The sequence below is a fragment of the Dryobates pubescens genome, chromosome 7, assembly GCF_014839835.1.
Source record: "Dryobates pubescens isolate bDryPub1 chromosome 7, bDryPub1.pri, whole genome shotgun sequence".
Taxonomy (NCBI): domain Eukaryota; kingdom Metazoa; phylum Chordata; class Aves; order Piciformes; family Picidae; genus Dryobates; species Dryobates pubescens.
This window is the reverse complement of record NC_071618.1, coordinates 1,065,687-1,080,521: the sequence shown is the minus strand read 5'-3', so window position 1 is coordinate 1,080,521 and position 14,835 is coordinate 1,065,687. Positions and strand designations below refer to the sequence as shown.

At 43.4% G+C, this 14,835-nt stretch overlaps 2 protein-coding genes across 3 annotated transcripts in view; one reads left to right on the top strand and one right to left on the bottom strand.

Annotated features, from left to right (window-relative positions):
* The window catches only part of EIF5B (eukaryotic translation initiation factor 5B), a 38,534-nt gene extending 37,792 nt beyond the window's left edge, over positions 1 to 742 (bottom strand). The window contains exon 1 of the mRNA XM_054162836.1: positions 602 to 742. Within this exon, the coding sequence (XP_054018811.1) occupies positions 602 to 636 (35 nt within the window). The 5' untranslated portion in view covers positions 637 to 742. The remainder of the gene's footprint in view (positions 1 to 601) is intronic.
* Positions 743 to 3,084: 2,342 nt separating this feature from the next.
* On the top strand, positions 3,085 to 12,836 carry TXNDC9 (thioredoxin domain containing 9). Of its 2 annotated transcripts, none has more exons than XM_054162835.1 (5): positions 3,085 to 3,098; positions 4,812 to 5,028; positions 7,061 to 7,179; positions 8,997 to 9,251; positions 11,189 to 12,836. In XM_054162835.1, the coding sequence occupies exons 2-5, from the start codon at positions 4,840 to 4,842 to the stop codon at positions 11,304 to 11,306; spliced, it is 681 nt and encodes a 226-aa protein (XP_054018810.1). In that variant the 5' UTR covers positions 3,085 to 3,098; positions 4,812 to 4,839; the 3' UTR covers positions 11,307 to 12,836. The 2 variants fall into 2 exon arrangements, with proteins under 2 accessions (XP_054018810.1, XP_054018809.1); XM_054162834.1 differs by lacking the exon at positions 3,085 to 3,098 and adding an exon at positions 3,244 to 3,457.
* Positions 12,837 to 14,835: the final 1,999 nt, after the last annotated feature.

Genomic DNA, 14,835 nt, shown 5'->3' with positions numbered 1-14,835 from the left:
TAAAATATAGGACGATCATTGTTTCCCATTAAAAAAGATAAAACAAACCAAAACCAAAAGAAACCCAACAAATAAACCAATAATCACTACGGGCACTGCAAATGAACCACGTAGCGATTTTTAGCTGACAATCCAGATCTGCACTCACAACCAGCGGGCATCTGACACTGCCTTCTCTCGTACAAACTCCCTGAGAAGCCAAGCGAGGCTCACAAAGGGGAGTGCAAAGACAGCGACAACGCAGCCGCTCCAGCACCAACAGCCAAGTTTCTCCAGCCGACGCTAGCCTCAGTGGTCGCCGGCCACCCGCTCCACAGTGCCGTCCGTGGGACAGCCAGTCTCCGGCGCCGGCTAGGCCTGCACACCTAGCCGGTGCCGCCTCCCTAAGACGAGGGGCACGATCGGGCCTTCCACGCCGACGCCGCCCGGCCAACGGCCGCCACGCCTGGCCTGGCCAGCCCCGCCTGCCCGCCGCCTCCGACGAGGCCAAGAGCCCCAGCAAGGCCTGACTCAGCGCCGCGGCACCGGCTCGCCGCCGCTGATGCTGCTGTCAGAGCAGCACGAGAAGGGCGGCGCGGAGAGAGGGTGGCTGACGCCCTACCTGTCCTCGCTCTTGTTCTTCTGCTTCTTGCCCATAGCGGCGGCCCCGGCGCTTGTCCCACACCTCAGCGTTGCCCGGCCGCCCGCGCGCAGCCCCGTGCATATGGTAAAAACGCCCCCACCGCCCGCCCCGCCGCGCGCCGCGCACGCGCCTGCACGTGCCCCGCCCCCCCGCCGTCGTCCCAGCCTGCCTCGCGCCGGCACGCGAAGAGCGGCTATTGCGTAGCCCGACCGGCAGCGTCTACGCGCGGTGGCGCCCCCTTCCGGCTGGAGGAGGGAGGAACAGGCGGCTCTGCTCGGCGCGAGGCCCACGTTGGCGGGGGGCCAGCGCTGCCGGCTCCTTCGCCGGCGCTCTCGGGTGTTGGAGCGATCCACTTCTTGAAATCGACTTTGTTTGCATCGGTTTCGTAGTCTGGCAGTCCAAAAAAAAATGTCTAAGTAATGCCTCAAATCTACAGTTTCACTCCAGTCCTCCTGAATCTCCCGAGGGATGCATGGAGGCCCAGAACTCCTGGCATGTCTGTAGCCCCTTTGGTCACAAAGCCCAACCAGATAGCCAAAATAAAGGAAACACGTTTGGAAAGCTTTTGTCTGGAGGCAAATGGGACACCTATGTTAAAGTATTGGAATGAAGAAGCAAAAAGCTTTTAGGACGCATCATGGCAGCACTATGACCAGGCAGTAGTTCAGGTGTGAGGCCTGTCTGCAACCCTGGCTGTTCCTCCTGTATGTAAGCAAGTTGTGCTCTCACATAATCCTTGGTGAGGCTGTGCTAATCCTTTACCCCTAAACGCTGCTCACACAGGAAGTGAAGCCCACCCTCTGATTTTGTGATTACTGGCTTCCCACCACAACAGGGCAGAGGCAGCAGGTTTATGTCTACAATCTCAGTGCAGAAGGAAAGATGAAACGGCTCTGGAGACAGAAGAGGTGCCCCTGCAGGGAAATCAGCTGCCAGTCTACATCGAGAGTATTGCATTTCCTTCTCACTGCAACAGATTTTTCTCAGCATACAAAGCTTCTCCCCTCCAAGCAGCCTTGTAGCATAAGAGCTGAAGCAGTGCTATATGCACTCTCATAGGAGCGTCTGGGTACTGCTGCTGTGGAGCAGAATACAGCCCGAGCCTGCAGAACTATGGCATAGAAGTCAGACAGCAAACATTGCATATCATGGCAGAGGAGCGCTCAGGTGCTACCCCATCTCCCACCGGCAACCTTTCTCAAGAGCAAAACAAGAAGAAAAATGGGGGTCACAGACATCACACTATTTAACATGCTTTGAGCTGCACGTTTTCTGCTGTTGTTACCACCAGGATACAGCAATTCCTGTTGCAAATGGAGCAAGCCTGACAGTTCATCTTTCTGCCTCCAGGTCACCATCTTCATCTTGCTTCCTCCCTTACGACCTTCCATTCCTACTTCTCTTTGCCTTGATACAGCTACAACTCCTTATCAGTCTCTCCCACGCAGGCTCCCAGTGGGTTGCAGATAAGGCCAGTTTATTTTCCCTCCACGCCTAACTAATCAGCATGCTTCAGTACTGGACAATCAAATTTCCAGGAAACAAGAAAACAGAGCACTTGGCTTTATTGAAAAACACACTTTAATATCATATTATTCCGATCTGTGGATCTTCAAGCACACTTGCAAGAAGAGCAGAGGTAACACGCCCCAGGTACTGCAACACAGCCGTCTTCTCAGCAAGACTGGCGGAACAACCAGTTCGGCCAAGTCCCGCCGCAAACCGGCATCCACCCCCCACCAGCCCCGCCGGCCCTCGCCGCACCGGCCGTCCTTACCTCACGGCATCACTCGACGGGCCTGAGCCCGCGGCTCCCGGCCGTTACGTCCCCACCGCGCCCCGACTTCCTGCGAGGACTGGGCCCCAACCCCAAGAATCCCTTAAGAGAGGCGGCGGCGATAGGCCCTCCTCCAGCAGCCGTTACAACCACTCGCTGCCGCCACGCACCCGCCCCGAACCGACCTCGCGCTGAAGCAGGACGCGCCCCGGCCGGCCAAACCCCGCCCAGAGCGGCGGGGTGCAGCTAAGCCAGCTGCCGAGAGCGTTCCCGCTTGCATGGGCCGGGGGAGGCCCTCTGCAACCCAGACGTGCCCGTTAGGCCGGAAGAAAAGGGGAAAGTGGGAAAAGCCGCTATGCATGCCAGGGAAGGCGCGATTGCTAGGGGTACGGGACCTGAACGAGCAGCGCGCCAGCATAGACAAACCCCTCTACGGGGGCGCAGCTGTGGCGCAGGAGGGGAGGCGTGGCCCCGGGGTGAGCCCCACCTCTCCTGCGGGGCACACCGGCGCGTCCTGGCCGCTCCCCGAAGGTAGCACGCCCTGCCACCACGGCGCATACGCGCTGGGCTCCGGCCGCCCCGGCCAATGAACGCGGAGCGGAGCTCTGCGTGCGTGCGTACGCTAGCCGGTGTCGGCTCAGACTCTCGCGAGATAGCGGTGGGGTGCGGCCGGCCGGCGGGCGGAGCGGGGAAGGAGGGGTGAGTGGTCGTTGTGCGGCTACCGCCGGGTCAACACCGTGGCGGCTTTCTTTAGAGTGTTAGTTAGGGGGTGGGCGGCCGTTGTCTATAACGGAACCGCGGAGAGGCGCGGTGCCTGCGCGGTATCCTGCTGTGTGCCTGCCCCCCTTACCCTGCGCCGGCGGCGTCCCTCGATCTCGCTTCGGTTGGGCTCTGGCGGATTGTGTCGGCCGGCTCCCCAGTGCCCCTCTTCGGCATAGCGGGCAGGACTGCTATTCTGTCAGCGGTGCCGAGTCCGCCGAGTGCGGCCCTTGGGCTCAGGTGACTTTCTGCGTAGGAAACGCTTGCTGGCATCCTGGCTTCAGTGGCTTGGGGAGGAGGTGAGAGCCTTCTGGGGACTTCAGGCTGTACTGGAGACTGCCTGGGGTTGGTGTTACGTTTTCCTTCCTATTGGCTCGGAGGACAAGCCTCCATCTGCCCCAGCTGAGCAGTGTTCCCTCCCTCTCCCGTAAACCTAGTGGCTTCTGACTTTGTACTAATAAGGTTCATACTTCCTCTGAAAATACAGAAAGGTGGGATAGAAAACACTGCCGGAGAGACTTTGTAGTTAGCAGCTTCAGGGAGTGTACCTGGACCTTGCTGCAAGCGAGAGCAAGTGTGGCCATGACACGTGTGGAGGTTGACAGCAGACAGCACTGCTGGTGTTGCATTACACTTTGAGTGCTGCCGTGATGTTGATACTTTGTTCATTGCTGCTTAAAATGCTTTTTTGTCTCTCCATGCGAGGCATTTGCAGAGCTAAAGGCAATGGTAGTTTGGCTGTTTTTGAAATACAGCCAAGAGTACTCTGGACATCAGACTCAGCACATCAGATCTGCAGGTTGAGAATCAGAATAGGGTGACCGTATATTGTTCCTGTTTCAAAACAGTCATGCATTACAGTGATAGTTTTTTGTACTGTAAGCTTATTGGGAAGAGCAATCAGTTATACAGTCAGTTCTTCATACACTCCAGTCTTAGTGTTGTGTGGCTTTTGAAGTGTTTGGGCAGAGAGTACTCTGCAGAAAGTTATTTTAGCTGTGTTTTTCACACAGCAATTAGGTAGTGGTTGTTGGGTATTTCAAATCCTATTGCTGGCTGCCATAGGGTGATGTTTGTAATAGTTTTCTTGTACTAATTGAAGCACTGTATTGGCAGTATATTGGCCTAAAGCATTTGTGCCTTTTTCAGCTGAGGAGTGTTAATTCAGATTTAAATACGTTAATTTTCACCAGGTACTTAAAGTAATTGTATTTAAACTAATGGCAGAAACTTACATACCAAGCGTTGTTTGGACTTACTTTGTGACATCTTAATGTCTCTTCCAAGCAGACTGGAGCTTTCTGATTTAATGATCTTGTTTCAGAGTATTTATTAAAGGTACATGGATCTGGCTCAGCATGAGTGTTCCTTTGGAACTGATGAGTTGTCATTATGCTGACAAATCATTTCAGGTTCCTGTGCACCATCAGCAGCTGTCTTTGGGATTGTGAGCATAGGACTTGACTGATAGCTTTCTTACTCTCTGTGTTCATTGTGAAAGTATTCTCCAAAGGATATTGCAGTATATAGAAAAGAATTATTTACTGTTACCTTGAAATAGCATAGTGTTTTGTTTCTCTGCAAGTCAGAGGAGTCAGGCTTTTAATTAAGAGTCTGTATAAATATTAATGCCATATATCACTATTTCCGCAGCTCTGAAGAGATCACTTTCTATTTAAAGATGGCTGCTGATACCTCTGTTGAAATACTTCAAAAAGTTCTGGAGAATGAAATACTTCAGACTACCAAGGTTGTGGAAGAACATCTTGATGCTGAAATCCAGAAGCTGGACCAAATGGATGAGGATGAATTGGAATGCCTTAAACAAAGAAGACTTGAGGCTCTAAAGAAGGCCCAGCAGCAGAAACAAGTAATTGCTGTAGTAATATAGACCCCTGACATGTACAGGATTTATAGAAATCCTAAGTAAATGTTATATGGGAGCTAAGTGCTTTGGAGTTGTTTGGGTAGTTTTTTCCCTACTTTCTGTACTTACTCCTTTTAAGTTATCCAGGAAACTGAGTGTCTGTCTGTGTGTGCATGCTTTGTGTTTTCTGACAGGAGGAGAGAAGACTCTCTGTGATGGTTTCAAATAAGGATAGGGTAATGAGTACAAGTATTTGAGTGTGTTTGTAGTCACTGAACATTGCTATCTGGAAGTATAAACCTTCTAGGCAACCTAATCATGAGCCTTTAGGTTCTCTAAGCTTCTGAATTCTGGAGATTGTTACTTATGTAAATGACACATGCTCTTAAGGAATTTTGTAGAAGAATAATACAGGGTTGTTCCTAGGGTGGGATCATTTGTCTCTGTCCTAGCCCAGTGAAATGTTGTCTTTGTGTGACTGCTCCTTTCTTTTTGCATGAAAGAAATTCTGCTTTGGTCCCTAATACTTTGTGTTAAATTCAGATCTTATGCTCCCCAGAAGTATCTTTGAATGTAGTTCTCACCAAATTTTTGGTAACATATAGTGTGAAACCTGCATTTTAAGTAGGGAAGCCATATATTTCTTATCTTACTCCATCTAAGCAAACAAAGAAATAGACTGGGTTGGATGGGATATGACTGGATTGAAGGGAGATGCTCTGAGTGTGATGAAACTAATAAAAGCTAATGCCATGCTTTGAGACAGGAATACAGTAAAATGTCATGGCATGGTTGGGATGCTGAAGGACAGGCAGTGTTAGCAGCTTTGATTCTCTAAACGTGGAATTGAAGAAAGTAGCACCTTAATTGTCTTCAAAAGTTCAGTTTTCCTTTGTCAGAAGTCACAACACTTGAATGTTCTTGGGTATAAATATGTGGTGATTCTCATGCAAAGACTTGTGGTTGATCTTAACTCTCCTCATGCATTTTCAAATGCAAATTTGGAGTAGGATACTACTGAGTAAAAGGAGCATGCTGCCACACTGTTCTGGAACAGGATCGTACAGAGGGCAAATAGTGCATAACCATTAATGACTTCTTCACGTGCTCATGCTTCTGTGCATTTTTAATGTGTACAATGTTCAGGAAATTCCTTGTTCTTTCCTAACTTGGTTTACAGGATATTCTTAATTTGCTTGGAAACCTCTTTGTTGTTCTTTGGGGTTTTTTTTCCCCACTACTAAAACAAAACTGCAAGATCAAGAACTGTGATTGACCTAATTATTAACCATCACCTCCATCAGAAACTAAAGGCTTCTTGCCAAGTTCTGTCATACTCTGCTGTTTCTAATAATTTAGCTTAGTCTGTGCTTACTCTGTAAATTTTAGCTTCTAAAATTGGTCAGACGCTTTGTGCTATGCATGTGTTTTCTGAATGGTTTTCTGGAAGCCTGGCTCACATACCTTCAGTGTATATTTGATTATCATCCATTGCAGATGAGGTAGTAGGCTTTTTTCCTCCTGTTTTTTTCAGAGAGGGGAAAAAATAGAATAAATCTATTTTAATGCATGTAATGACTTGAGTAAGTTTTAGATGAGTTCTTTGAGTGTCCAAAAACATCTTAGAAAGAGTAGCTGAAGATGACAGTTAACATTCTTCAAATACTACGGATTTTCTGTTGTTAGTGTTCTCTTTGAACTAGTCAGGTCTTACTGAGAGGCTGTAGTGCAGAAATTTGCACAGGTCTGTACAGTATCTGTATTTCTAAATAACTAAGATAGCCTTACTGCTCAACCACCTATCTGCCACTGAGAAAGAGGCAACTTTAAAAAGTATTGTCTAGCCTAGTGGCATTTGCACACTTTCAAAACAGAACTAAAGTGGGGAAGTATTTTGTTTCTCCCTCTATTAAAGTATGAAATGGGTTTCTACTGCAGCCCCCCTCTTACTTTTCTTAAAAGTTGTAGAGCTTGTAAGACAGGTGCAAAACTAACAAACTCTGTACTAAATGTTTGCATTTATGTTTTCCAAAAGGAGTGGCTTTCAAAAGGACATGGAGAATACAGAGAAATCCCAAGTGAGAGAGACTTTTTCCAAGAAGTCAAAGAAAGTAAAAACGTGGTTTGCCATTTCTATAGAGAGACAACATTCAGGTATAGTAAATGAGCTATACTCAAGGAACCTTTTGTCTGCAAACCCAGACATGTTCTTTTAAATTCCACAAATATATAGGCATTTTGGGAAGTGTTCTTATTCCTTTGTTATCCACGTCTAGGTTCCTTCTTGTGATTTGCTTTTTTTATTTCTTTTATTTTTTTCCCATTCCAGCTAATATGAACATATTTGACAACAATTAATTCTGTGTTACATAGTTGATTAGCATAAAAAAGTATAATTTCTTTGACAACATTTGAGAGTGCTGTGTTGATTTAGTTTGAGGGAGGAACGTCTGTAAATGTAGTGACCACACAGGACCAGCATTTCAAAACCAGCACATTAGTTATTCCAGACAGATATTCTGGATGCTTCTGGCATGTAAATGTTTTTATTCTGGGAAATAAAAATACAAACAAAAAATTGTCTAGACATCCTCAGAATTTAACCTTTTACTTTTAAAGTATCTGTGGATACCAGTTGCAAATACTTCCCCTTGTATCTGCACCTTTGTGAATATGTCACATTTTAGGGTGTGAGAGAACTCGATCTGAGATGATGTCCAGACTTGGTATAGGAACCTAAAATAAGATCTCCCACATGAAAGAATTTTAAAAGATGTGTGTCTATCTCAATGTCTTCTGTTAAAATGCAGCTGCATAGTGGAGTAATTTGTTGAAGGAGTAGCCAGCTGTCCTGTTTGTGGTTGGTTGGGCTATTCACTTCCACACACACCTTTATTATGTTCTCTAGCTTACAAAATGTAAACCGAAACAGCTTCGGTGTGAGTAATTGAAAGGTGGCTACTATTTAACTCCAGGTAAAAGTAGCTTGGAACAGGTTTGGTTCTAGTTTCGTGAATCAGCAAAGTCTGTAGACTCAGGAGAATGTTTGTAAAAGTTCTTTGAGAGGAAAGAAAAACAGAAAAAAGGAGAAAAGTATTTATAAAATGTGTTGTGCTGACAACCAGCTTGAAGCTGGTATGTCAGGTTTACCAACCACAGCATCAAATTCTTTCTGTCCTTGCCTACCTCAGCTTTTTTGTCCATTCAGCTTTCCTCTTGAGTTGAAGGGTAGTCACATCACAGAGTTACTGCAGCTAAAACAGGATATTTAAAGATGACAATCCAGAAAGTTGAGATTGCAACTGACAAGTGAACAAATCTCTACCATCTGACAAGTACTTTGAGCAGTTCGTATTACTGTCCCTCAGCTGAGAAACAGTAATTGTATGCTCACTCCTATGCCATTGCAACAGGAAAGTGAAATATTTTTGCCTGTAGCATTACTGAAGCAGTCTGTGCAAATCACTTTTCTCTTTTTTATAAAGTGAATAAGTGCATCTTCCAGCTGTGGAAGTAGTGACTGGGGAAAAAACCCAACAAAATGCTGTAACATGGTGAGGCAAAGTTTTTCCAGCTGACAGGTAGTGAAGCTAGAGTAGGAAGAATAGAAGTCAGAGGGAAATCTCATCAATAAATGCTTTCAGATATGTCAAGGGCTAGGACTGGGCCAGCCACTAAACAGCTGACAGATAGTTTTTATTAACCCCTCTCCCCTGTATGTAATTGGGAAGAAATCAGAGAAATGGATGGTGCAGTTGTGCAATAAATATTCCCCAGACTGTTGTGCTATTAGTCCAGATACCTTTGAAACACATTTTCTGTTGAAACCAAAGTCTTAATTAGAAAGGTTCTCTCTCAGGAATTAATATAATACAACTAACTCTTTACTGTTCCTGTTAAAGTTTCTCTAAAATACATATTCTTCAACTTTCCAGTTCTAATGCTGTCTTGTTGGGTTTTTTTCTCCACAGGTGCCAAATAATGGACAAACATTTGACTGTATTGGCAAAAAAGCATGTTGAGACAAAATTCTTGAAATTAAATGCTGAAAAATCTCCTTTCTTGTGTGACAGACTGCGCATCAAAGTAATACCTACTTTAGCATTAGTAAAAGATGGAAAAACACAAGACTATGTTGTGGGCTTTACTGATCTTGGCAACACTGATGACTTCACTACAGAAACCTTAGAATGGAGATTAGGCTGTGCAGACATAATTAATTACAGGTAATTAATTGTTTTGTGATTGTGGGTGCAAGGAGAACATGCTTGCAGACAGGAGAATCTGCAAAAGTTTGTAACTTTGATGTGTTCTTATGCTTAAGGCACCTGACTTTAGTTATAGAATAAGTGTACTTTGGCAAGGGAGAGAGGCCTCTCAGAGCCATGCACCTAAGGTAATCCTTTCTAAATCAGATAGAGATGCTTAGATGTCAGAGTTGCAATGAAGTGACGTATAAGCAGTACAGAAAGTGAAAATAAGTTGCAGAAGTGCAAATAAATTATTTGTGTAGCAGTACAATATAATGATCATAAATCTTGTATTCAAAATGACAGGATAGTTGCTGTCTACTTTCTATCACCATAATAACCGAACTTTACAGGAGGATAATTTACAACAAGTTCTGCTTTGCTTTCCATTGTGGCTAAAACATCATCCATATTTTGTTAAGTTAGCTTTGCACTTTTGTTTTGAATGTCTTGTGGCTTTTATTACTTTAAATTTCATTATCTGAATTTATTTCAATGCCTGATTTCCAAATTCTGGCAAGAAGTGTTGTTGTATCTTAAAGGCAAAGAAATTACTGAACTGGGAAGTGGGTATTAGCACTTGTAACAAGCAGATACGCAGAGGAGTCAAAGACATGTCAAAGAGATGTATTCGCGACAGCAGCACCATTTGATAGGAGAAATATTTCAGTGGAGCTGTACCAGCTGCACTGAATTTGTTGAATGTTAGTGCATTTGCTTACAGCATAATTTTATGTCTTGCTTGACTTGACTACTGTGTATTTTGTTCTTAGCTCTTTGTGGAATGGGGGAGTTGTTTTGTTCTTTATTCATCTTGACATATCCCAAGTTTGCTACCCTGGCTTTGCAAAGTGAGCTACAGTATCTGCACAGCCCAGGAGATCCATCCCAAGATTCTGTGATTCTGTTCTGTGTACAAGTGTTGCATTTCCACACTGCTCTGAATGTGATATCCCACTCTCTGGTGTTCTTGAAAAGGAGATAGTCCTCCTCAGACCTTTAGAAACATTTCTTTTCCTTCAGCCTGTGGGATAGCAGATGGTGAAAGGATAGACTGTATTTACAGGAAGAACTGCCCAGGTCATGTTGTTTGGTGAAAGTCAGGATTCAAGTAGGACTGACTTACTACTGACATGTAATTACCTAGCAATTGGTGAGCTGTACAACTAAGATCAACATAAGCAAAATGTTATTTACAAAGTGTTAATATCTGTAAATTTCTGAACGCTTTTCTCTAGCTAATTCCAGACACTTCTTAAATGTAAACAACTCACAGGTAATGTGAGTGGAAGCATGCACACACCCTTTCCTGAGGAAGGGATTCTCCTCCTTACACATCCCTGCTGTAGGAGATGTGGGTGCTCCAGCTTTTTTTCTTATCATGCTGATGAGAAAGGTCCTGCTGGGTCATCCATGCACCCTGAGGTGCGAGTCTGCTACCTGGGGAGTAGCGTGTGATGGGGAAACTGCTCTGCCTGGCCTAGACAAAGTGATTTCTGTCAGCATGAAACTCAGTTTTGACTCATCTCTATCTCATCCAAAGTCCCTGTTAAAAATTTTTAGCTTCTTTTAGAAGGCTCTGGGTGCTCACTTGCTTTGAAAATTCTCTCTGTAATTCCCTGGTTACTGCTTGGTCTGACAGGTTGCAGCAAAAAACTCTCAGACAGTTTTTTTTTCCTCTAGAGCTCCTCTCACAGATGCCATTTACCCTAATACTCCTTTCTTAACTACAGTTCCCCTTTTTGTCCAGGATATGCTATGCTAGCAATACCCCAATGCTGCACAGGGTGGCTTTAGGTTGTAGGGATTGCATTGTTTCTCCAGAAAAACATCGTAAGACTAGTAATTGGAGATGCTATTTACTGTCTGCATGAATATGGCTTTAATAAACATATTGTACTCTTTTCCTCTAGTGGAAACTTGATGGACCCACCTTTTCAAAGTCAAAAGAAATTTGGAGCAAGCTTTACAAAGTTGGATAAGAAGACTATCCGAGGAAAGAAATATGATTCAGATTCTGATGATGACTAGAAGAACAGCTAAATAAATCATTTTTTCTTTATGCTTGGTACATTTCTAAGAATGTTTTTTATAAAGCTTACAGCTTTTCATTACATCTGCACATAATGCTCATTTTTCTATACAGTTTTATACAGTTGAGTCATAGCAGGGAAAAAAGCTTAGATATTTTTTTTTTTTCCCCTCTTTTGGAAGTCATTTGTAAATAAAAAAAATTTGAGTCCTTCTAATTAAATAATGTGGCAAATGATGAACTTTTTCTCAAGTGTAAGTTTATGAAGTGTTTTGAAGTAACTGTAGAAACAACTGTACCAAGTCAGGCCAAAGGTCCTTCTGGCCCAGCATCCAGTTTCAGTGGCCAAAAGCAGATGCACAAGGAAGAGTCAAAACAGGGTGAGCAGATAGTGCTTCCCCAGAATATACTTAAAGCAATGTGTGTCTTTGGGAAGTCTGTATCTGAAAGCATTTCCTGGTTAAAACAATGGAAGAAAAACCTCTTGAAATCCTCTTAACTATCCTGGCATCGACATCATATGGCACAGAGTCCACATTTCAACTGTGTTGTGTGAAGAACTACTTCCTGTTGTTTTCTTTGACTCTGAAAATACCAGGTTTTTGCTAATTTTCTTTGTTAAAGGAGATGATAGATACTACTTTAAAAAATATTTTTCCTTATCAATTCCTCTTCTAGTTTTCTTTTTAAATTTACATGCTGCTTACAAGTTAAGCGCCACAAAATTATTAGTAAAGGAATTGTGGATTTTACCAAATGATTGCTTATCTTATGGTGCCATAACATGATACTGAATAACTTAACTATGTTGCACTGTAAGTTGGAAAAACAGTCATAACTTTGTGAATTCTGAAGTAGGTGGCTGAGAGAAATGCCCTTTTACCATCCATGTATGCTGCATGTTGAAGCTGATACAGCAGGTAATAGAGCATAGCAGCAAGCCTATTAAAAACAGCCTTGTTCATGGTTTGTATAACGCTGTGGTTTTGACCGTGTGGCTTTTGTAGCAGATGCTTTGTACAAGAGAGTAGATTAAAGTGTTTGGGAGAAACCTTGATCCGTTAAGTTTAGATGTAGTGCCACATACTGTGTCCTGTTCTTCGGTAAGGGACGGAGTTTTCAAGCAAGATCTTCCTTGGAGCACAATGTAAAAGTTTTGGCTAGGTGAAGAACTGATGAATTTTGTTTGCCATGTGCTTAAGAATTCTTTTGAGGGTGGTACTTTGAATCCAGTTGGTCCATAAAGCAGTGAGGTGGGTCTGCTCAGTCTTGCTGCCTTGTAGTTGAGATCAGATGTGATTGGGCCAGCCCAGCAATATATCTCTGTAAGTAAGTTTTTTTAAAAGTACATTTTATTTCTGTTCATGTACATTGAAATAAAATTAATTCTAATGTTGACTTTTGCATCCTTTTGAAGAGGGTGGTCTAGATGCTATGGGCTTTTTCTTTTAATAAGGCCCATGAGAATGTTGCATGTGCTCTTTGTAGTTTTCTAGTAAACTACATACTGTTCTGTCTAATGTTATGACATCACTTGGAGAAGGCAATCAGCTCAAGATGTATGCAGCTGTCTGTTAATCTGCTAGAAGGAGACAGTGCCCTTGTATCTTTTTTAATGCACAAACCCTCAAAGAGCATTAGAAAATGTTCTTTTTTTTTTTTTTTTTAGTTCAGCTGCATGAAATTTAATTTAGGAAACCAATGTTCCAACAGTACTCCAGGAGTGCCTTCACAGGACTCAGATTTCTGAGTCCTAATTATGTTCAACAGGCTGTGGAACTATAAAATCGTGTCTCGTGTAGTTGCGTGCTGTTTGGAAGCATGAGCTTGTTCAAGTTCCAGCATGGTGTATTGTTAGAGGTTATTTAGTTCCAGGTGTGAACAGTCCCATTGCAAACTTGATGCAAATCTTAGTCATAGGCTGTGGTTTTCTGTCACATTAAGATGCTGGTGTTTCAGGGTGGTTTTTTTTCCCCCTTCAGTTGGATCTCTTGCTGATCTGGCTTGTAATAGGGCCATGTGTACTCCAATGCTGTTACAAAGAGTTTGCAGGAATGCATGGTTTAGGTAAAAGGAAAGGTTCTGAGTGTCTGTACTAATAAGTTTAAATTTATCTGGGAGTAGCAGCCTCATAGATCTGTCTGTTTCAAGTCTTTATTTTCATGTCCACTTTAAGGTATTTTCCGTCTTGAATGAAGATTGTCATTGAACAGTCCACTCAGTATCACATACTAATTTCAGATGATCCACGTACTGATTTCGGATGAACAACCCAAATCCAGGAGTTTTATTTTGCTGACACAAATAATTTAAGAACTGGAAAATTTTTCCAAGTTTGAGTGGTGAGGAACAAACTATTCTACTGACTTTGTAGTGCAGATTAAATAGTGGAAGTATCCGTGATGGTAAGACCTGGGTCAGCAAACTAGAGTTGCAAGCAATTCTGAGAACTGCTCAAGTGTTAGCTGTACAGACCTGAAAAGCACAAAGCTTAACTTTCTCAACAGTGATCTAGTGGCAGTATGGCAGAGGTGATGATCATGTGCAATATCTGGAAAGGATGCAGGTTGCATATGGTTAATTACTTACAGCAGATAGATTATATATGTATACATGACTAAATAAAGTTCCTGAGCCTAGGCCAATCACAAAATGGTACCTGGTTTGGCATGTGTTAGCCATGAGAGCGCATTATGCAATAAAGAGAATACTCATGCATTGCTTTTGAAGTTACAGGGCCTATGCATGAACCCAGCATGGAACTTCAGTAGTGATTAGTGGTTAAGTCTGTGCTTGATGCTTGCATGAAGTAATCATTAAAGAAATGCATGGAGGCAATAATACTGAACAAGATACGTGGTTTTCAGCTCTTAATGATAGATTGTCTTGACTTGATTTGGCACTCCTTGATGTGTGTTATGCTTGTTATAGATTGCTCAAGAAATCTACTTACAAGTTAAGTGTTGCGTTGAGCTTTGGGATTTGGGAAGTGTAAAGAAGTCTGGCCCTGAAAGAGCTGGAATGAGAAACAAACTCTAGAGGGAGCAAGAACTGTGCAGCTGCGTTCAGACCCCATTAGCAGGTTGCATTGCTTGTAAGTGTAATTAATACAGCTCACTGAGGGAGGTCAACTCAAATGACCTCTTTTCCAAGTAATCTACATTGTGCTATTTCCCATGTAGAAATTCTAGAAGAAATACTTCTATACAGAAATTCCTATAGAAAATTTGGGCTTTTAACAGTATGGTTTGTAAAACATGCCCTTTGTCTCTCACGTGAGTAAAGCCAGTGTCCTCAATCCAGGGTGAAGACTGTTGCCATTTTGTCTCTTGCATACACACACAAGCTGATGTGAAAATAATTACTTTTTGTACTCATTTCATATTCAACACCTGTGTGTTCCAGTTTTTTAATGCAAATTCTGCTAGTAGTGGGTTTACCTGTATGTCTCTAGAACAGCTTTATGTGACAACTTGAGAGTGAGGATTATGCTCCAGAATTTAAGGAAAGCCTCTCTAGGAATGGAAG